Genomic DNA, 24,629 nt, shown 5'->3' with positions numbered 1-24,629 from the left:
AAAATCCACGTAGCTCTTACGTTTAGCGACGGTGGAATGGACGAACTTCCAAAGTTCATGCGTTCATTCTGGGCTACCTATGATTTACGTAAGAGCTACGTGAAAAGTGCGATGGAAAAAAATCACGTATGTTTTCACGTAACAATGACGTTTGGATTATTTTGAGTGATAGATGAAACGGCAATAAAAGCAATTCATGTACCTACCTTGTGGACATTCTGCATTTCTGCTAACTTATTTAGATATTACGGGAAAAACCTTACAGCTCAATCACTGCCGACCGATTCTTGTCAAGTAATTTTTCATACATTAAGGCCGGTTTGCTACTGACAAGAAAAGGAATCGCCTATCTCGATGCGTGGAAAATTTCTCCCAAGAAATGGTCAAGAAAATCACTTTTTTCTGATCGCAGTACGCAGTTGAGAAGAAATGTCACTTCAAAGGGGGCTCTCTGTAGGAAATTTCTTGACCCTTTCAGTCAAGGAATTTCTTTACTTTTCTTGAGCGAAACAGCATACTTAGCTTTAAAGAGTAAATGAACGGAATATGTAAAAGGGCAAAAAATACTCATTATTGGAAATTTTGTAATACCCATTATTTTGACAGCTGCATATATGAGCAAAAAATGGGCATTTTTTATTCTTTAAAGGGTAATGCCGAGTTTACAGTGAATGAAAGAGAGGCAGATAGAAAATGGACCGATGCACGAGTTCACTATCTGACGTTTGAGCGGTGCCGTGTTATTTATGTGACCATGGAAACCAGTGAATTCGGCACCGCTCGAACGTCAAATTAGTGAACTCGTGCATTGGTCCGAAGTCATAAATTACTAAAATATAGTAATTTTGTGATTAACCGTGTTTCTGAGTGCTCAATCGCAGACAGACGTTCAAGTTAGACTCAGCCACTTGTGTAAAAACATGGCCGCCACAAATCGCCAAGTGGCAATAAGCTAACAGATGGCGTTAGTGGCGCATGCGTCCCGCCACTACCCCGATCACATTTCATTGACAGCATGAGTCAAGGATGGAAATCTAGTGGTCATGACAAAATAAATGATGCATCGCGGATGTTCTTTATCGTGCGATCATAGCAACAACATTAGCAAGGTTGGGAAAAAAATCTGAAATTTACTCTACAGTAGCCAAGCAAAGCAAATCACAATCAGCGAAGCTAATGAAACTCACGCTCATCGCTGCTGTAGGCCAAAGCCTTGAAAATTGCAAAACACCCGTTGCTAAGGGCAACCCACAATAACTGTGGAAAAATGTTCTATTTCCCGCTGCATTTCCCGCATTTACAGCCTATGATGACACTACAGATTTAGAGAATTCACGCACCTAAAGTAGGCTACTTGATGAGTTTCACAAATTTTTAGCTACTGTAGTGAGAGAGCCACGTGATTTTCTCGAAATTCAAGCCTACTACTATTACCATTGCCAGCACTGACCATTAGTCGTCAAGTCCTAGCAACAAACTCCGCTCCGCGAAAAATGAATCGCTCGGCATGTGTGCTAACGATCAATTGTTCGCAAACCAAAGTCATAACTTTTGAGGGATTTTTAGTTTTTATTCCGCAATGGAATAAACCATTAATGTACAATATAACGTATTACAATACAGCGTATTGTAATTGAATGTCGAAGCAACATTATTCTTGTTTGGATATACAATTCAAAAACAATATAATATATTGTAATAGAACACTGTATTGTTTTTAATTGGTTTTATACCTTACAATTTTGGTCAAATTTCTATTTTCGCGTAAAACAACTGTTGCTTTTTCTATGTAGCTTTACTGAAAGAAGTAAATAAAACAAATTCAGAAAGCAATACATGATGGGTGACATATATTCAAAAAGTAAAAATAAGTAGTTTTTTAGAAATCACTTACATTAGCTGTAACGACCAATGCAACGATGATAAATATCTTTACTTCTATAAAAGTTAAAATTATTTTGCTACTTTCGGCACGAATATCCGGTAAGTTGGGGGACAATCCATACAAAATACAAATTCTATACTTTTCATCACTAATTGAAATACAGTTCGTTGAATTGTTTTTATATTGTACAACAATACACGAATTGCTAATCCAGACAATACATAAACAATATATCGTATTGTATTTTCAAAATGTATGTATGAGAAAATATCTATATTTGTATTATAATAAATCTTCGAGCTGTTTAGTAGAATACCTATGGAAAATGGGGCCCAGATAGCCGTAGCGGTAAACGCGCAGCTATTCAGCAAGACCAAGCTGAGGGTCGTGGGTTCGAATCCCACCGGTCGAGGATCTTTTCGGGTTGGAAATTTTCTCGACTTCCCAGGGCATAGACGTGCTTATTCTGCGCGGCGTGTGAATCGAGACGAGTCGCTCCCTCGAGTGACGTGAGACGACTAATGTTAATCAAATGGGAGCGAGTCGACAATTGTCACCTCATTCGACTCGTCTCACCTCACACGCCGCGCAGAATAAGCACAAGAGTGTCTTCGTACCTGCCACACATTAGACTGGCCCTTAAACAAAAAAGTTGTAAAACTCAACGGGGCACCCCCTAGATATGAGCCTTAGGGTAAGAAAAACGCTCTCTCAAAATTTCAACTCAATTGGTTGCTTCACCAGCTGGCGCATTCGATTTGAAGTTTGTATGGGATATTCGCCTCAAATATATTGAAAATTGATCCTATGTCACTGTTTCGTTCCGTATACTAATTTTTCGCGTTCAGATAAGCCCAGAATGACAAATACACTAGTTGATACCCTAATGAACATAATTGCAGAAGGTTGTACCTGGATTTAATCTCATTTTCATTACTCTTTCAGTTGTTGAAAGTTAGGCTAAGATCAGCACTCCCGTACAGTCACTTATATGCATGCGACATGTGCCTCAGCTCGCCCAGCGTCATAGGTGGCTATGATGCGCTTAGTGGCTACCTCCAAGCTATGTTGAAGAAATACAAGCCGTGTTGCATGATATACTTCAGATAGTTAAAACACCAACTTTATTCATTTTGATCATGGTACAATCTTCTACAATATTCTTCGCTATTACATCAAGTAGTGTTTTTGACATTCTGGGTCCAATTGAACGCGATCATAAATTTTCCTGAACCAAACAGTACATGATGTGCTGTTGCTCATATGTTTGAGCTGAAAATCCCATATTAACTTCAATTCAAATGCGCCAGCTCATGGAACGACCAAATGAGCTGAATTTTTCAGAAAGGCTTCGTTTAACCCCAAGAAATAATCCTGGGGGGTGCCCCGTGGAATCATACAACTTTATTTTTCTCCCATACTGAGCTGGGCCAGTCTAATACACATGCAAAAATGGTCATTGGCATAGTAAGCTCTCAGTTAATAACTGTGGAAGTGCTCATAAGAACACTAAGCTGAGAAGCAGGCTTTGTCCCAGTGGGGACGTAACGCCAGAAAGAAGAAAAAGAAGAACCTATGAAAAAACCGAATTTCAGGTATCAGAAGGCCGGCTCCAAAGGCACGTTCCCCACCAGTTGGGAGATTTGTGCCATCGCCATATTTGAGCCTATTTCATCATCTACCCGATGGGAGAGGAAAGGGAAGGGAAAGATGGGAGGAAATAGGAGTGGGGTCCCTTGAAGAGGGAAGATCGCATAAGCGAAATGAGAGCATGAGCTCCATACCACAATGGGTTCGAACAGCGCCCTAAAAAGGGCACTGCAAAACGCATGAGCGTAAAGAGAGCCTATAGCTCATTACCACAGCGGGTTAAGAATAACAGGATGTCCTGAAGATTCAGGCTTCTGTATTCAGTTTCACTTAATAAGTGTTTACCAAGTAATTGGAATCGCATTTGCGCAAAAACTGGACAGTTACATATCAGGTGATACGAAGTTCCATAATCGGAGTCACAACTATCACACACAAATGAGTCAGCACGCTGAATATTTGCCATGTGATAGTTGAGTCGGCAGTGGCCTGTCAACGCTCTGACCAAGAGACTGCAGTTCTGCTTTGACAGATTTGTTAAATACTTCGCCACCTTTGGAGATGGCTCAGTAATATACAATTTTGTTTGACGACACGACTCCAAACTATTCCAATATTGCTTGTGCTGAGTTGCCGCCCAAGAGTTTATTTGAAGCTTCACCCAGCACTTCGAAATTGGAATAGCCGGCTCAGGGCCAATGAAGTCATGCGATGCTCCATCGCGAGCTAGCTCATCAGCCAATTCATTTCCAGCGATGGAAGAATGGCCAGGTACCCATACAAGGTTTACAGAGTTGACTGAATTCAGTTCCTCAATTTGAGTTCGACATGCGATAACAAGCTTCGACCTTGAGTTGGCCGAAGCGAGAGCTTTTATAGCAGCTTGACTATCTGAACAGAAGTATATGACTTTACCCATTACGCGCTGTTGAAGTGCTGATTGCACTCCACACATAAGAGCAAATATTTCCGCCTGAAATACGGTGCAGTTTCTACCAAGTGAGTAAAACTGATTCAGCCTTAGCTCACGAGAATATACTCCTGCACCAGCTCTACCTTCAAGAAGGGAGCCATCAGTGTAACATACTATATTGTTTGATATACTTCTTTCCAAATAGCCAGACGTCCACTCTTCCCGTGAAGGGAATTGTGTGGTAAATGTCCTGTAAGGAAAGTTACAAGCAATTGTGAGATCACTTGGAGCAAGGACAATTTTGTCCCAATTCACCAAAAGTGGAAACAACGAAGTGTGTGTAGATCTACGATTCACTGGATTTTTCTCCAGTAGATCCAGTACCCATAAACGGTAAGAGCAAGAAAGTGCTTCTTGTTTAAGATATATGTGTAGTGGCGCAACGTCGAAAAGGGCCTCGAGCGCTGCTGTGGGAGTTGTAGAGAACGCACCAGACATCGCCATCAAGCACATCCTTTGGAGATGGCCCAATTTTGATTGGATTGTTCTCACTTCGCCCTTTTGCCACCACACAAGACATCCATATGCCAATATTGGTCGAACAACTGTTGTGTAAATCCATTTGATATATTTGGGTTTAAGGCCCCAAGTTTTACCAAAGGTTCGCCGGCATTGACCGAAGGCCATACAAGCTTTTTTGACTCTGAAATCAATGTGAGCTGTCCATAAAAGTTTGGAATCTAGAATGACTCCGACATACTTTACTTGATCAGTCACATTAATCTCAGTGCCAAAAAGACTTCTTCTTCTTTCTGGCGTTACGTCCCCACTGGGACAGAGCCTGCTTCTCAGCTTTGTTCTTATGAGCACTTCCACAGTTATTAACTGAGAGCTTACTATGCCAATGACCATTTTTGCATGCGTATATCGTGTGGCAGGTACGAAGATACTCTATGCCCTGGGAAGTCGAGAAAATTTCCAACCCGAAAAGATCCTCGACCGGTGGGATTCGAACCCACTACCCTCAGCTTGGTCTTGCTGAATAGCTGCGCGTTTACCGCTACGGCTATCTGGGCCCCCGTGCCAAAAAGACGTAAAGGTCGAATTCCATCGCGGTTTCGTCTTTCCGTAAAAAGAACAATAGATGTTTTATTCGGGTTAACCGAAAGGCCATATTGGCGACACCAACTCTCGACTACCTGAAGAGCACTTTGCATCAGGTCGAATAGGGTGCTTATGCACATACCAACTATCAGAGCTAGATAGTCGTCGGCAAATCCATAAGTTGGAAAACCGCAATTATTGAGTTGCCTCAATAGCGTATCTGCTACGAGATTCCACAAAAGTGGTGACAAGACTCCCCCTTGGAGGCATCCGCAAACACTCAATTTTCGAATCGCTGCTTGACGCAATGTCGAGAAGAGATGTCGGTTTTTGAGCATTTGATGAATCCAATTGGTAATCATTGTAGGTAGCCCATGGTTTCGTGCGGCTTCCAATATGGCATCGAAAGACACGTTATCAAAGGCACCCTCAATATCCAAGAAAACACCCAAGCACGATTGCTTCTGAGCGAATGCTTTCTCGATATCGTATACAACTTTGTGTAAAAGAGTCACAGTGGACTTTCCAGATTGGTAAGCATGTTGATTCACATGAAGAGGCATGTTTGCCAAATAAACATCACGGATGTGATGATCGATAATGCGTTCCAGACATTTCAGAAGAAAAGAGGTCAGACTGATTGGTCTAAAACTCTTCGCTTCCTCATACGACGCACGTCCTCCTTTTGGGATAAACTTTACAGTAATATCACGCCAGGATTTGGGAATGTACCCGGTAGCAAAACTGCTTACAAGTAGCTTTTTCAAAACATGTTTGATAGACTCAAATCCCTTTTGGAGCAGAACAGGATAAATCCCATCCGCTCCTGGAGATTTGAAAGGAGCAAAACTATTAAGTGCCCATTGAATCGATTCAGTAGTTACGATACTGCGAGCCGAGGCCAGAGACTCGTAACTACATGAAAAGACATTTGGTTCATCCGTAGATGCTATGTCCACACATCCGGGGAAGTGTGTATTGAATAAACATTCTAAAACTTCTTCATCGGAAGAAGTAAAGTCACCATTAGGTAAGCGAATTTCGTTCACTTGGAAATCCTTAGATTTTGCAAGAATTTTGTTCAACCGACTGACTTCACTCAAACTGGAAACATTTGTACAAAGGTTTTTCCAGCCGGATCGTTCAGCAGAACGAAGAGCCTTCTTGTAAGCCTTGCGAGCCGACTTGAACGACTCTGATCCAGCTGAACGGCGTCTGTTCCAACTCCTTCTACATTGTTTCCTGAGTCTAGTCAGATCGGAATTCCACCATGGGGTCCCTCTTGTAGTCTTTACAGACCGCAGAGGACATGCTTCTTCAAAAGCTTCCATAATGTAGGATGTTGTAGTATCAACGGCATCATCCAGATCACTTGGATTTCCAACGGACGGAGAATATCCATGAAATTTGGTCGCAACCAATTCAATGTAGAGTTCCCAGTTTGTTGACCGGGGATTCCTAAAACGCAAAGTCTGCGCAATTACATTTGAATGTTCAAAGAAGATGTAGCGATGATCAGATAATGATTCCTCATCTGATACATGCCAATTCGTCAACTCGTGACTGATTCTATTCGAGCAGAGCGTTATGTCTAACACTTCTTCTCTATTAGAAACCATGAAGGTTGGGCGATTGCCTATGTTAAGTAATCCAAGGTCTGTACTACTTAAGTATTCCATCAGACTGGAGCCTCTCAAATTGATATCCGAGCTGCCCCAGATGATGTGATGAGCATTGGCATCACTGCCCACAATCAGCGGAAGGCCTTTTGTTACGCAGTGTACGACAACTCGTTTGAAGTCATCCGTTGGGGATGGTTCATCATGTGGTAAATATACCGAACAATAGACGTATTTCCTGTTGAGGTCACCAACAGAAACATCGATTGTGACAGCACATACATCTCTGGTAGTTAACTCAGAAATGAGTGTAGCAACGATTGCTTTGTTAACGAGCACGCATGCGCGGGGCATGGAGCGCGAGTTTGCCATTTCAAGCTTGCTAAAAGTAGCAAAAACTGGGTCCACAAGGTTACCTAGATAGAAGTTCCCTCTACGAAAGTAGGGTTCTTGAACTAGCGCCACTTGGGCTGCACCATTTTGCATGAGTCTGCAAAGATTGATCGTTGCTGTTCTTTTATGCTGAAGATTGATCTGAGCTAACCTAACCGTAGCCACTACCCAAACTAGGCAGGATTAAGCTTTTTGCAATCTCAGCACGAAAAAGACCAGCAACGAAAAAACCAGATCGGTATCTATTTAAAGTCGCCAAAGGCGAAAGAGCACAGAATACACTGTGTAAAACGCATAATGCGAATCCATATAGGTGATAATTTAAATTAAATGTCAACATATTCATAATCCCACCCTTATTAAGCCTCAAGATAGAGACTGAAGAAGGGCAGCCGATTATCTCGGAGAAACACAAGGTCACCTGCACCATTGCTCCGGGTAGCACAGGAAGGACTCAATACTGTGGAGGGCGCCCTGGTACCCCACAGGCTCCGTTTGCGGTTAGGTTTTATTTAGACCCCCCTAACCATTCATTCTTAGGCACGGTACGCATCACACCATAAATTAGGGGTCACCTGTGAGGTGGACTTTTACCACCGGAACAGGCAGTCCGTAGTGTTAATTCTTAGCCAGTTGAAACAACCGCTACCGACACTACGCGGCTATCTAGGCTGCTCGGGAAAAGGAGGTTAATATTGATGATTAACTCCTGACGTGCCCAAGCAGCCTGCATTTTGACGTGCCCAAGCAGCAGCATTTTGATCATGGTACAATCTTCTACAATATTCTTCGCTATTCCATCAAGTAGTGTTTTTGACATTCTGGGTCCAATTGAACGCGATCATAAATTTTCCTGAACCAAACAGTACATGATGTGCTGTTGCTCATATGTTTGAGCTGAAAATCCCATATTAACTTCAATTCAAATGCGCCAGCTCATGGAACGACCAAATGAGCTGAATTTTTCAGAAAGGCTTCGTCTAACCCCAAGAAATAATCCTGGGGGGTGCCCCGTGGAATCATACAACTTTATTTTTCTCCCATACTGAGCTGGGCCAGTCTAATACACATGCAAAAATGGTCATTGGCATAGTAAGCTCTCAGTTAATAACTGTGGAAGTGCTCATAAGAACACTAAGCTGAGAAGCAGGCTTTGTCCCAGTGGGGACGTAACGCCAGAAAGAAGAAAAAGAAGAACCTATGAAAAAACCGAATTTAGTACTATACCATTTAATTCCACTAGAGTTTGTATTCTTTGACAGATACGCGTATTTTGACCTTAACTGTAAGGCCGTCTTCAGTGTCGTGTACTAGACTGGACTTGAAGAAAACCATCGTATAGGGTGCCGGTGTAGCGCCCGGATATATATAAATGTTAATAAATTGAGACAACCGGAGAAAGACACTGATAGAACAATTACACTTCATTTCATTTCGATACATTATTCTTCCAAAGGGGGAAGGTGTCATAGGATTTGAGAACCTCTGACTACCCAAACCTATAATCATAAATTAACCCATAGGCCATCAGCCGCAAACCGATCAATGCACTCGAAAAGTGCAAGAGAATGAAATTACATCCATATATGACACTTATAGCTCAACGCTAGCAGCTATCCATCCGTTCTTCTTTTGCCCCGCTTGCGATCCGTACTCAAGCACACTTGAAACGAAAGGTTTCAAATTGCGCAACCCGGTAGGTCTCAAAATGCACCAAATGTGCGCCAGAATTAACTGACCTAGCAAAGAACATTTTTAGGTGTCACTCCTGCCGTCTCGCTCACCCAGATGCAAACCATAGATTAGGAACAATTGAAAAACGATATAAAAATAAGTGACTGACTTGAATACAGGGTTCTTTTTGACTGGAAGCGCTCTCGAGTAGTCCTTCGAACTGAATGATGAAAAGAAAGCCCTTCTCGAAATCGTACAGTGTGTGCACCGGTACCAATGGTTGTAATGTACCAGTAGATTGGACTATGGAATAAAACGTACATTTTTTGATAAAAACGACATAAGCTATTTTTGGTGGGTAGATCGTCTCTAGTTTAGTCGATTTGCCAAATTTCAGCTTTTTATTTCATCAAAAAGTCATATAAATAATTAAGGTTACGCAAAAAATTTGCTCCCTTGCACCAATAGTTGCCGTCGTGTTCCAGTAGTGGATCAATGGATGGAAGCAGTTTTTAAAATGGATGTATAAAAATGTAGAAAAGTTCCAGAGATGTTCTTAATGCTTCATTCGAAAGATATTAGTTGCTGTTCGAAGGGAAAAATGTGAAACCTGTGTAAAAATTTGCCTTTTTGTTCAAAATTCCTTGTATAATTCCCAAACGTCTACTACTGGAGCACTAGCGCAACTACTGGAACACGTGTACCAATAGTGGCTCAAGCGATTTTATGTTAAAAAATTAGTTTTATCACTCTTTTTATATTTTTCCTATATAGTAGAGGTTGAAATCTTTCTGTTGACGCCAAAAGATCTCTGCTAAGGCTTTTCGTTATTTTGTTATGATTTTTTATAGCTTAGGTAGTCCACTAATGGCACCGGCACCCTACACACATTATTTATTAAAACTAGGTAGTGTGAAAGTAACAGCATACATTACTATTGCAAAAATACCTACTATGCTTTCGAAAATGCACAGCCCTGGTAGTAATCATAAAATTTTGTTTTAGTATGCGACAATGAATATAGATGAGTCACATGAATCTGCTCGATTTACAGAATAGACCCCTATGTTACTAGCAATAACTTAAAAAAAACAATACGATAATTTTACTGATCAGATTTTGGAAATTCAAAGCGCAGGGAACCGTAAATATTTATTTAAATTTGTAAAACCTACACAATCTAACCTAACCATTTGCTTGTTTCGTTGAACAATTTCTAAGTTTATATTACATTCCAAGACCACTGTGCACTGCACCAGGGCTGTGATACATCACATCGATAAATGGAGAACTACAACCAGCGATCCTTTTCAATCTTTAATTTACGGACTTAGCAAACTGCACTTTTATTTATACGCATGTTTTGTTTCTTGCCTGTTTCGGACAACATTCTGCTTCTCATCTCACCAAACTCGCCAAGCATCTCCGAGGATAGACATATAGGCGAGGACGTCAACATCAATGACGTGTTTGCGAAATCGTGTCACGTCGTGCCGCCTCATCTACTGCTACTAGTTTCCTTTTTCGTCTGCATCTCTATCCCTCCTCGGCTACGAAAATGCACCCTTGTCTCCTTATATTCTCACGCGTTGCTGCACCTGTCCAAGATCGCCAATCAGAGCACACGTGCGTTACTCTTCTCCGTTTGCCCATTACGATCTAGGTATTCTTTCTTACTGCTTGTTTGCTTTGGTGAGTAATGGAGTTTGCTCTTGGATTGATTTCCTTTTTTGCTTTTTCTCTAACACATCGAATCGTTCGGTACAGGTTTGTTCTTTAAGGGTATGTGGGAAAGATTAGTTTCATACTGCTGTTACTGCTGCTGCGTTTGCTGGTTTTGGCTATAAGGTAGGTAGGTTTTTAATTTATATGCTGCTGCTTTGTTGCTTGGTTGCTATTGCATTTTAATGCACTATTGAATGATGCTCTACAAAGACGACGTGTGGTGCTCACGTGTTTTTTTTTTACTTTAGCAATGACATCAGGACTGTATGTTTGATTTTATTTTATTCTGCTTTGTTGCGCTCGTAGTTCGATTAATTAGCGCCTGCAAGTTTACCTTTGTATCAGTTTGTTTTTATTCGTTTTATATAAAACATATGTATATAAACGCTTATGAAGTAACCTCATCTTACCGTTTATAGTATAAGCTTAATTTTTTGTGTTTTTCTCATTCAATTTTCTGCTCAATCTTGTTTGTATACTAATATATACTTACGAATCCTTACGGTTAGTTAAACTTATTTTCCCATCTTGCATCGTCTTGTTCTATATCCTATCTTATGTGTAGAAACTTAACTTTACATGAACTCTGCTCCTGCTAAACTCATTTCGTCAATTAGTTTTTCTTATGGTTTTTAGTTGCTTGCAATCATTTGCTTCATCCCATATTTTCCATATTTCTGACTATATGTATATAAATATAGTTTCATATGTATAAATGTATATGTTGTGTGTTCTCTATGTGTTATTCTTAGTTCTGTCGTCTATTTGATCGCCTATATGTATGCATTTGTTTTCACTTCTCATCTGCTTATTAGTACATGTTATTGTTATTCCCTACTCAATGAGATAATTGTATTATTTATTCTTTTCTTTATACTAGTTTCTTAATCTCCTGCTTAGGTTGTCGCATGTCTTTCCTTGAGGCGCACACTAGAACGCATCTCGAAATTGGATTCGATCAGCTCCCAAATAGAACTTCAGTACGAGGAAAAAAGGCCTAATATATCTTGGTTAAACAACAAAATTGACTAAAAATAAAATAAGATAAAACAAAATCTCGAAAAAGAAAAGAAATTCGGAAACAATTATCATTAGCAATAGTTGCAGAAGACACTAACAGTAAAACAGAACACTTAAGATAAACGAGAAGAATTTACTAAAAAGAAGGGGCTCAAGCATCTACTACAACACTACGAGAGCAACTACAACTAGGTATGATAAACTGAAAGAACGAACGACCAGCTGATACGTGGACTACCGTGGTCCGATCCTACGACAGCATTTTCTAGATCTAGAACTAGGAAGTGCCCTTTCGAGGAAGAGATTTTTCTGCAGGTCGAATACACATACCTTGTAGAAGACAGTAACGGCACTATTACTGGGACTCGAAATCCGGGTCAAGTACGTGGTAATAATTATACCAGTGCGTTAATTAGATGAAAATAGCTTTCTTTTATTTCAGACAATCAATCCACAAAAATGAGTTTACAAAAAGAAATAATCCAATTCAATAGTACACATCTGCCATATTTCAGTAAACTATCGCTCCTGGCAAATTGCGCAGCTATTAGTAATAAGAGTTAACAGTCTAAGTGTGGCATCGGAAAGCAATTTCCTGTTGTTGGGGTTTTATAAGTTTCTTCTTTCTTAACCTCTTTCCCTTTCTCTTAAAATCGTATCAGCAGCAAAAGACAAGTAATAAGAAGTTTAGTGCGAACAAATGAAGAGCTCAGTTTAAGGTATGACGCGTTAGATCAGGCAATTTAAATACATTTATGGATACGTTTGTGTCTGTTTGTTGTTGTTGTTGCTGTTGTTGTGTTGGGTGGATGAACGCATCTCACGGTTTTTTGTTATCCTTTGCTTCATAAGTTAACTAACAGATTAAGAGAGGTCTGCAATGAAAAAGAGTAAATTATATTCTAGGTACATTCAACTTTCGATAGTAGTAATAATACTCACAACTAGGTGCCGCTTCATAGCGTCTCTGTATTTGGTCGTATGTGAATTTGACAAATGCATCGTACTGTTCGGCTAGTTTGTTAGTCAGAACGGCATCATACTGCTCCCGTAAGGCATCTTCCCTTTCTTTCAGCATACGCTCGCAGATCATTTGTACCTAGAAAATAGTATTTTAGAAAAAACAAAATCTTCATTGGTGTTCTACAAATACCCCAAGTTGTATATGGCATCGTAATTTTTCATAGACACAATTCGATATTAAATAACAAACTTTGTTACCCTCAATCCACGCTTTCTCTCTCTTCAATGAGAATACTTCAGCTTCTAATATCATGATTTTTTTGCCACAAGAAAAAAAAGGAATGATTTTCATACGATATTCATACCCGTTACATGAAAAATGCGACGAGATGCGGCTTTTCGATTCATAGCTGTTTTAAAGTAGCATATTTTTTCAACATTTTTGATAGTATTATAGGTAGATGAAATAACGAAATACATAGAACTTTCGAAGCAAACAGTTTGAGAATGAAGAATTTTGAAAAGAAGGCTATTTTTTTAACTTTTTCGCGTTAAACTACGGTAAAACACGATCCTTTCAAAATTGTCCGGTATTTCCGTTACAACTCACATTGCCGCTGAGTCACAACAAATGAAAAACATACCTGTTTGAATGTGAACAGTGCTTTTTCTGGATGTTTGACCATGCTTGGGGGACTATCCGGCCTGCGGGGGCTGTCCGGGCCCATCTCGGACCCACTGGATTCTGAATCCTGCATTCGTTCCATGTTGCCCGTGTTGAACGTGAGCTGCTTTCGGCGGTGTAGTCTTTTGATCTCCTCTGTGATGTTCTGTGCCATTTTTTCTGTAAATAGGAGAAACAAATCAAAAATGTTTTTTTTTGAAAATGATTATCAGGATAACATTTAAGTGAAATTATACCAAACCGGTTCGTCAACTAGAACATTATTCACGAGCCTCTGTTGATTTATTGTAATAAATGTTAAGTGCCAATTCTGTTATATTTTTATTTAACCCGTCTACCAGCAACTACATTTCTTTCCATAAAAAGTATTCAAATCGCGATGTTTTGTTTCTCAATATTTTTGCACCATTTTTTCACAAGTTCTCAAAAAACTCTTCTCTTTACAGAATCTGCGTCGATATTAAGTCATCTAGTTTTGAAGATATTCCGATTTTCACAGGGAGACCGACATTCCTCATATAAAATTTCTTTGGCCGCCATTTTGTTTTTAGTCAATTTATCAAAAAACAATTCGGACCTTCTCTGAAAAAATCATGCAAACCGGTTGATATTTCTCAAAAAACTATCCTAAATTTACAATATCTGGGCTGGTAGCGACAAGTGGTGCCAAGAATGGTAACCAGATTTGAGAGAAAAAATATTTTTTCACTTTTTTTCTCAAATCTGATTATTAAAATAACTAATCTTGGCACCACTTGTCGCTACTAGCCCAGGTCCGGTGACTTACGGTTCTCAAAAAAGTGACTAAAAGTGATTTGGAAGTCAAAATGTATTTTTTTTTGTATGGTATTCAGTTTAAGCTGCCTGACAGCTTAACTTGCCAAGGCTGAACCCTCGGTCTGGCTTTTGCCAAGTTTCCCCTCTACCAGGACCAATACTCAGACGGACTAGGCAATGGCGCCCACATGAACACTGCTTTTTTATTAGTATTGTGACGTGGTAGTTTTTGAAAAGTACCCATATTCCCTTGCTTCTGAGAAAAGGAAGCATTGTTAAAATCAGCAGCTCCATCAGAAGTTGTTTGAAATAGTAGTGTAGTTGTGTCATTACTAATACTGTCTAGTCAAAATGGTTTTGAATAATTTGTCATTCAAGTGCTATTCTGATTACTCCTGTCTTTTACGTAAGATTAGAATCTTAAATGTCAATTGTCGTCAAGTCTTAACAAAATTGGGCTGTTTAGTAGTAGTTCTAGTTCATTTCATTTTTTGTTGTTTAACGTATTTATTGGTCATTACGTTCATATATCCTTGAAGAAAAAAGTCGCTTTCCTTGTTTGTTCAACAATTTTTCGAAACTAGCGAGTGTACCCTAATGATCGATCTCAGCGTCTTACTTTCCATACTATTACAGTCTCCTACAAGATTCACTTTTCGGTGGCAAATGCAATGCTTCACAACGCCTACTTTCTACTTGTAAATTTTGCGAAAATGAAGCTAGAATTAGATTATTTATACCGCTGTTACAAATGAGGTATTTCTTATTATGGCAATGTAAAAACCATATTAAAATAAGATTGTCGCCACTTATTTCTACTCAGTGAATCTACTAGTCATTTTCCTAACAGTTCCTAAGCATTCCCTACGTCGTATATGATAAAGATGTGTCTAGCTAGCTATAGTAAGAGTGGCTACGGATCATTCTGGTTAGCAAAAGGCAAACTGAACGTCACCAATAGTATTAATGTCCACTTCGAATAGATTAATTATTTGAAATGGGCATCAATTCTATCAATGACGCAGAATGTCCGTTGGATCACATCCGAGATATTATTGCGTCTATGCCATATAAATTATGACGCGGCTTTAAGCAAAAAATGCCAAAATGTGATACCACCACTACAGGTTACGCCTTTGGTTTCCATCATATGGGCTAATGGATTATGCCCTCCCATCGCGGCAAGGTCGCATAACCAAGAGGAGGGATTTGGAAGTCAAAATGTAATTAGATTAATTTTAGTTCAATTCACTGCATATTGTAGGACTAATCGTGTACTATTGAAAATCGCATTTTGAAACGTTCACTATATTCTCCTCCTAAAATTTCGAGATATTGCTTAGAAACTGTTTGAATTGTATAAGTGAACTTTTTCATGAACAATTTTCATAAAACTTACAGTTTAAATCCGATTTTTAAAACGACCAATAATCGCTTCCAATTCCAAATCATTCATTGATTCCCTACTTAAAACGGCCAATGATTGAATGTCTCTCCATCTAGACGGAATACAATCGGAAAATTTCCCAACCTGTCATTGGTCTTAACATGGTGAGGACCTAGTGTTGGTCCAAGGCACACTAAGAAAAAATTTTGCGCGTAGTTTTGAATAATTCTTATAATGTGTAAGCATGTTTTTTAGAAAACCAGCATAACATAGAAGCAAAAGCAAGGAAGGCTTTGGATCAAGCAATATAACACAAAGTGAACAATCATCAGGACTGTAAATTCCTAAAGAGCTTGAACTAGATTAAGAAAGAACTGCGTCGTGATTAATCGTTCATCAATACAGTCGACTCTCCACATCTCGATGTTCTTCATCTCGATATCTCTCCCTATGTCAATGATTTCTTCGGTCCCTTCAGTCTGCATACATTTTCTCTCTCCATATCTCGATATCCTCCTTATCTCGATATCTCCATATCTCGATGTGCTCCTGTTGATTCTTCGTTCCAAATTTTCTCACCGTATGTCGATATGACCATAATCAAAGGTGACTAGACTAGATTTTAGTGATTCAAAACTATTACAGAACGCGCGATGACATCTGCTTGTTTATTATTTTCCTGGTGTGATTTTCAATCTAGTGTTCATTAAAAATGTGTTCTTTGTCTTGATCTCTCCGTATCTCGATGGTCCCTTCGATATCGAGATGTGGAGAGGCGACTGTATATCGAATTCTGAAGAATTGTCCGCGCATTCGGATTGAAGAAGTTGAATAAGGCAGCGTCCATTTATTACGTAACGCTAAAATTGGAAATTTTCGACCACCACTTTGAACGGCATTCTAGATAACCTTATGAGCCATAAAATGTTGGGCAACTGCAAGGAACATTGGGGTCTTTAATTTGTCTTTGTTTATAGTTATAAAACAGAGTGTAGTAAATTGTCTCTCAACATGCAAGAAATCATATTGATTGATTTAAATACTGAGGAATAAGAATTGAAGGGACTATCCCGTTTGACATGAAGTCATTTGACATAAAACAAAATAAATTAGAAAAATAAATAGTGCTAGTTAAAAGATAAAAAATCGTCGTTTCTCTTATCTGGCAAAACACAATACTTTTCTAAACCATCAAAAAATAGCTTTTGCGCATCAAAAGCATTATGAACATTGATGATTAGTATTGTTATACACATAAAGTTTGAATGCTGTGGCAAATTATGCAAATAAATAGCCTTACAAGCTGGCAAACTTGCATGCAAGTTGGCTAAAATAGTCAATTTTTGCATTTTCAACAACCAATATCTCAAAAACTAGACGTGCTATGATATTTCTGTAAACGGCAATTGATTGAGCAACCCTTAATTAAGTAAATAGAGGTATTTTGATGCTGGAGACAAAAACGTGTTCCGCAGTGTTATAATGCCAACAGTTTACGTAGGAAAGAATGGAAAATTTTCAATAAAAATGATAGTACAGTCGACTCTCCGCAACTCGATATTCTATAACTCGATGGGTTTTTTCTTTTTTTTCTTAGATTTATTTGGCTTTACTTATAATAACACATAGCCTGCCAAGTTGTAATCGATGGGTTTTTCGATCCCTTCAAATTTCCATACAACGTGCTCTCCATAAGTCGACATCCACTAGTCGATGTCGCGTAAGAGGTAAATTTCTCTCCATAACTCGATATCTGTTCAAAAATTCTTTTTATACGAGGAAACTTGGACTTATTTTTTTGGTGAAATACTCATTAGGGGAAGGGGTGGTAAAATGAACACCTTAAGGATATCATCTTGTTTCTGATATAAAAACGAGGAATTTGTATAGTTTTATCGCACAAGATCAAAAACATGGATGTTAACTAAAGCAGGAACACGAATTCAGACCAAAATAGCTAAATTTTCACATATTTTTATCGCTAGCAAAAAACATTTGAAATGTTCATTTTACCTGCACTATGTGGGTAAAACGAACAGCTGTTGGTGGTAAAATGAACATCATGCAAAAAACGTGAGCAAAACTAATATTTTTAACAATTTTTGCTGCAATCCCTAAAATATATCTATAAATGGTTGTAACCCATTCAAAAAGAAATGTAAAAGTTTTAGATTTGACATCACATCACAACGATATTCCCATCACTGAAAAACCTCAAGACCTCCGAGCCAAAAGTTACGTCAGCTCCAATTTTCAAACGTGGTTTTCTAAAATCTTACTTTTCGTTGATATTTTCACTTCAATTGTCCTCCGTATTAATTCGAACACTTTGATATATGCTGTAAATCGTCCATGCGTGATAAAAATTCATTGAAATTTGTTTTTCTCGGTAAAAGGCACGGTGTTCATTTTACCACCCCTGTTCATTTTACCACCACTTCCCCTACAACTTGGATGAAAGTTGTATAACATAAAAACAAAGAAAATTGTTTATCAGTAAAAATTATATGATATTTCGATTATTTTATAAAAAAAGTTTTCAAATAATGATTTTTTTTTTTTGGAATACAAATAATAATGCCAAATATTACTTACTTACAGAAGTGATCCTCATAGTATTAGAAATACAGAAATGTGTTTCTTTGATTTTTTTTTTTGTGTCGGTGTATTCTATAACTCCATAATTCTATAAATTGATGGTCCCTTGAAAATCGAATTATATAAGGAAAAATCACATATGAACGTATTGTTAGCAATTATAGTGCCAAAAATATAGCAGCACTGTCACCAAAATTCCAATGGTGTGCACAAACCTCCAAATTGCGGTTATAGGAAAATGGGTAGTATCGACAAGATACTTCTCCTCAACTCAGTTTTCAATGATTATGGCAAACGTCAATTATGCCAAACGATCGTTATGCTAAATGACATTCCCCCGATTTTTTACCATGTATATTAGACTGGCCCTTAAACAAAAAAGTTGTAAAGCTTAACGGGCACCCCCTAGATATGAGCCTTAGGGTAAGAAAAACACTCTCTCAAAATTTCAACTCAATTGGTTGCTCCACCAGCTGGCGCAATCGATATGAAGTTTGTATGGGATATTCGTCTCAAATATATTGAAAATTGACCCTATGTCACTGTTTCGTTCCGTATACTAATTGTTCGCGTTCAAATAAGCCCAGAATGACAAATACACTAGTTGATACCCTAATGAACATAATTGCAGAAGGTTGTACCTGGATTTAATCTCATTTTCATTACTTTTTCAGTTGTTGAAAGTTAGGCTTAGATCAGTACTCCCGTACAGTCACTTATATGCATGCGACATGTGCCTCAGCTCGCCCAGCGTCATAGGTGGCTATGATGCGCTTAGTAGTTACCTCCAAGCTATTTTGAAGAAATACAAGCAGTATTGCATGATTTACTTCAGATGGTTAAAACACCAACTTTATTAATTTTGATCATGGTACAATCTTCTACAATATTCTTCGCTATTATATCAAGTAGTGTTTTTGACATTCTGGGTCCAATTGAACGCGAACATCAATTTTCCTGAACCAAACAGTAGATGATGTGCTGTTGCTCATATGTTTGAGCTGAAAATCCCATATTAACTTCAATTCAAATGCGCCAGCTCATGGAACGACCAAATGAGCTGAATTTTTCAAAAAGGCTTCCTCTAACCCCAAGAAATAATCCTGGGGGGTGCCCCGTGGAATCGTACAACATTATTTTTCTCCCATACTGAGCTGGGCCAGTCTAATGTATATCATATGGGCTATCCCCCGAATGGTATTAAAGTATGTGATCAGTTGGCATACAGTCATGTGGCATAATTATTCAAAGGGCCAAGGATCGTTTGGCATAACTTGAAGAACAGCAAGTTTGAAAAGAAGAGCCAAAACTAAATCACAAGTCAACCACCACAAAACATCAGGCCAAATGGCTAAATGGTGTTGTTATGTTATGCCAAAAGACCTTTCTCCTCCGCCCATTTTATTATGGTGCACTGCAATTGTACAGTCAACCATTCGTCGATATCCAATATCAAGTCATATAAATTCAAATTGTGACTAGAAATCATTTCTTATGTCTTCCAACTCTTATTTTTGCCCAAGATCTGTTGAACCTTGTTCTGAGTACAGGCAGCATGGGAAAAGCACGCTTGTTTACACAGCACGAGCGTAATGACGCTGGCGATAGTTGGTGGCGCGACAGCCCTTCAATTAATGAGGGGCTCCGTTCATATTTTTTTCCTGGGACTCCTAAAGCTCAAATCCTTCCCTGTCGCCACTGTCACAAGGTACAACAAGGCGACAACCTGAAGGTTAGTGTCGTAGGGGTATATGATTTTATTAGGATCGGTCGACAACCGAAAAACTCTCATAGGTATTTTTTTTTTGTTGAATCGTTTTTCGATTGCAGTAATTAAATTGAAAACCTCAGTCCCATCAAAGTTCGCTGCATGTGTGCCTGCGCAAAAGATTTCGGGCTTCCTGGGTAGGAAACAGAAAAGGAACAGCATTCAGCTGTTAACGAGGTATCGTTGAGAACACGGTTGGGTATATGCATTTATGGTATATAAAATTCACAATACATGAAGACAACAATTGAACTTACCTGGGGTCAATTTTGGGCAGACGGCTTCAGCAAATGGGGAAGGTTTCGGTTCCATCACACGCATTGCACTGTTTGAGGATGAGGAGGCCATAGCGGAAGCGGATGACGATGGACTGTTTTGGGCGTTACTGCTGCTGGGACTGCCAAAGGGATGGCACCTCCGGCGTTTTGTCGGCCGTTGATTAAGACTTTCCCAGTCCAGCGACCGTTTCAGCGTTGCACAGGCCATTTTGTCTTGTTTGCAGTGATTGATTGAGAGTTTGACAGTCTTTACGGGTTTCTTAAACTGTGGACACAAAACTTGTAGTGCACTGCAATTTTACAGGAGCGCCACCTAAATTGGTCAATCAACACAAAATTTACTTCAAATTTTTATGCTAGAGAAAAACGATCGGAACCACAATTCACAGATGCACACGACTCAGTATACGAGTGACAGTTCGTTCTTTTAGCTTAATGTTAAAACGTCAAATCGATTTTTCTTCTGTTGCCAACTTTGATTCGTTTCGACGATTTTTTTTCTTGTCCCTGCTTTCCTGTTTATTGCACACACGGGAATAAATCCAATAAAAAATGTTTCTACTCCGCACTGTTCTTTTATCACAGACCGACAGAGCTTTTCACTGCTTCTTCCTGCTGCTGCTGCTTCTGCAACCCAAAAATTCAACGTTATTCTTGCTGCTTCTTTTATTCTTTCTTCCACACGGTAGGTAGTGTTCTTCACGAATTTTCGTCGTAGCAGCCGTCGCCACACAAAGGGGTATTTCGCGAATCTAGCTGGCCAAAAGTCAATTTGGAAGTTTGATCATATGTTAAAAATTCTTCTGCATAGTGGTTTCTGCGCTCGTGTACATACACGGTACATGTCACCAACACTACTTAAAAATTGCTGGTGGAAAATATAAACAAAGATCAGCTGTTCCCAGCAAAATCAAATGGCAGTAATTTCAACCAGCAAATTTTCGCATGTGTTCGTGACACCGCTCGGCGAGAGCTCAATGTGACGTGACATAGGGAGTCGATACCGATTATTGATTCTTTGCGTATTATGGATCCCTTATAGAAAAACATAAAATTACCACTCAAAGCAACATTATTCCTATAAAAATCCACCGGGGGAACTTCGATCGCATTGTTAGTCAGCAGTTTCAGACGAAATATTTGGATTGAGACGCATAAATTCAGATATTTGAAGTTTTGTAAATGAAACCACACAAAAGGGTCTATAATACGCAGGTCCATAATAGTTACGACGGCAGCGAGCTGGATTACATGGGAATCAAATGGAGGGTCCATAATACGAAACGTCAAATTTGTAAACATTCCTATTATGAACCCCGGGAGGGTCCATAATAGGCATTCGGACAACAGTTTTCCAAAGGTATATTTCGCTGCAAAAATCGAATGATTTTGTGTGTTTCATAAGCGAACTATGAAGTAAAGATATTAGGGGTATTCACTTAATGTTGCGTAAACAGAGATATCAGTGAAGAAATATTCCGATTCTGACCAGTAGAAGCAATAACCTAAGAATGCTAATGTCGCTGCTGTTTGTGTGACCAACATCTAGTTTGCTGCGATGTGACAGCGTGGGTACTGGGCCACGTGTCAAAGGCCAAAACAAAACATTCTCTGTTGCGTGGGATCGATCAATCGATTAAAAATAACAATTAAAGGTAATAATTCGTTAAATCAATTTTGTAACAACAGCGCCATTAGCGTTCTACTACTAATATTTCTATTTTCTGACCTGAAGTGAGAAGAAATAATCTAGTAACCCAAAAAAATAAGATTTCTCGTTTGTTTTTTTTTTTGTGTGACTTCACAGTTTTTATTCGATTTGTGTCAGTCAAGAATTCAGAGTCAACAAAAATCACGAAAACGGATCGAAAATCCAAAAATTCGTTGAAAAACTATCAGTGGTGGAAAAGTTCTCATCACGAAGAAGCTCACGAGTAAATAGCAATGCATAACAAACATCACAGATTCGCGAACTTGGTAGGTGTGAGTAAGCCCGCACCCGCCTGCTCGGGAGAACATGTCAAAAGAAGTAGCAACAAGCTCAGGAACGTTTACTCGTGAGTAACCGAGCAAGATGAATTAATTGTATAACCATCAAATCAACAGTAAACTACTAGTTTGTAGTCAAAAACCATTGGAAACTGTTGGATCATAGCAACTCAGATGTTGAAGCAACCGAGCTACTTAGCAACTTAGCAACCAACTAGGCGGTTGCTTATTTAGGCCATTCAATAAGTGAAAAGGCTCATTCCTAGTCACGCACCTGAAGAGAATAAACGCTTAAAAAGTTCTTGTTCCCTTATTCATATTGTGTCACCACGGTTGTGGGACATATCAGTTGGCGACGAGTTTTTGCTGGACGTTACGTTTTCAAGCGATCCAGATCACGAATCCATCCGGAAGAATGCCTGCGAGTTCAACCCCGGCGGGAGGAAGTAGCGGTGGAGGCAACGGAGGAAACGAGCTGCAAGAAGCCATTCTGCAAATCACCAGACTTCTGTCGCGGTTGGCCGTTCCAGCACCACCGAACACCGAGCAGACCCTAGAAGCGCTATCGACCAACATCAGTGAATTCACCTTCGATCCGGACAACGGGATTACTTTTGAGAAGTGGTTTTCCCGATACACGGAGCTATTCGAGAGTGATGCCAGGAATTTGGACGATGCAGCCAAAGTTCGGTTACTCCTGAGGAAGCTGGATACCGCATCTCATAGCCGATACGTGAATTACATTCTTCCGAAGTTACCCAAGGATCTTCAGTTCACCGAAACCATCTCAACACTCAAGAAGATTTTCGGTACGCAGTCATCAATTTTCCACCGACGTTTCCAGTGCCTGCAGCTAGTCAAGTCGGAAGGCGACGACATAATCAGCTATGGCGGCATGGTGAACAGAGCTGTGGAAGAATTCGAGTTCCAGAATTGCAAGATCGACCATTTCAAGTGTTTAGTGTTCGTCTGCGGACTCAAAGCTCCTCGATATGCAGACATCCGAGCCCGACTCCTAGCACGCATCGAAGGCGAAACGGCAGAACACCCGGTAACACTCCAGACGCTCATCGACGAGTTTCAACGCCTCGTGAACTTGAAAGCGGACACATCAATGATCGAGCAGCAATCAAGCTTGAAGTCATCTGTTCGCGCAGTCTCGGAGAAGAAACCCGGTAAGTTTTCCCAGCATTCGATGAAGACGGAATCGAAAACACCCCGTACTCCCTGTTGGCAATGCGGACAAATGCATTTTGTTCGTGACTGTCCGTTTTCTACACATCAATGCAAGACGTGCAATCGAACTGGCCATAAGGAGGGCTACTGCGGCTGTATTAAGAAAACTTCTGACAGTTCATCTCAAGACAAACGTTACAAGGGAAAGAAGAAGAACAGATCAGCCACACAGACCCGAAGCGTATTCATTGTGAATCAAATCGCAAATCAGAGCAGGAAGCGGAAATTTGTGACGACATCAATCAACGGAGTTGCAGTTTCACTTCAGTTGGATTCCGCGAGCGACATCACAGTGGTTTCCGAATCAACCTGGAAATTGCTGCAGAAGCCAGAAGCAAGACTACCCTCAATAGAAGCTGTCAATGCGTCCGGCGAGCCATTAGGTCTGATCGGAGAATTCCAGTGTGATGCGGCTATCAACGGCGTTGTGAAGCAAGCAAGATGTTTTGTGACGTCTGTTCCTGATCTCAATGTTCTGGGCATAGAATGGATCGACCTGTTCAACCTGTGGTCAATACCGTTCAACGCAATCTGCAACCACATTGGATCTGGAGACAAGCCATCAACCAACAATGCACTTAATCAACTCCAAGCTAAGCATGCTCAAGTTTTTGACGAATCGTTGGGTCACTGCACGAAGACAAAAGTGAAGCTGTTTCTGAAGCCTGAAGCTAAGCCCGTATTTTGTTCCAAGCGACCGGTCCCTTTCAACACGGTTCCACTCGTTGACGCCGAACTAACCCGTCTGCAGAATCTTGGAATCATCACACCAGTAGACTTCTCAGAGTGGGCAGCGCCAATTGTAGCAGTTCGCAAGCCGAATGGACGAGTACGGATTTGTGCAGATTATTCGACAGGATTGAACGATTCCCTGGAAGCCAATCACTATCCACTACCAACGCCGGAGGAGATTTTTGCGCAACTCAACGGAAGCACTGTGTTCAGCATCATCGATTTGTCGGATGCCTATCTGCAAGTAGAAGTGGACGATGACTCCAAAAAGCTCCTCACTATCAACACCCACA

General features: G+C 39.8%; 1 protein-coding gene across 5 annotated transcripts in view; it reads right to left on the bottom strand.

Moving 5' to 3' along the window:
- Positions 1-10,485: 10,485 nt before the first annotated feature.
- Positions 10,486-24,629, bottom strand: part of LOC5575938 (akirin) — a 30,542-nt gene continuing 16,398 nt past the window's right edge. For 3 of the 5 annotated variants that reach the window (XM_021843470.1, XM_021843471.1, XM_021843474.1), the window contains exons 2-5: positions 20,359-20,692; positions 13,531-13,730; positions 12,866-13,022; positions 10,486-12,798 (exon numbers count right to left, since the gene is read on the bottom strand). In XM_021843470.1, the coding sequence (XP_021699162.1) occupies positions 12,788-12,798; positions 12,866-13,022; positions 13,531-13,730; positions 20,359-20,587 (597 nt within the window). In that variant the 5' untranslated portion in view covers positions 20,588-20,692 and the 3' untranslated portion in view covers positions 10,486-12,787. Of the gene's footprint in view, positions 12,799-12,865; positions 13,023-13,530; positions 13,731-20,358; positions 20,736-24,629 lie in introns of all 5 variants that reach the window. The other 2 variants (XM_021843472.1, XM_021843475.1) reach the window with 2 other exon arrangements.

This window comes from Aedes aegypti, chromosome 2, assembly GCF_002204515.2.
Source record: "Aedes aegypti strain LVP_AGWG chromosome 2, AaegL5.0 Primary Assembly, whole genome shotgun sequence".
Lineage (NCBI taxonomy): Eukaryota > Metazoa > Arthropoda > Insecta > Diptera > Culicidae > Aedes > Aedes aegypti.
This window is presented reverse-complemented; position numbering and strand designations above follow the sequence as displayed.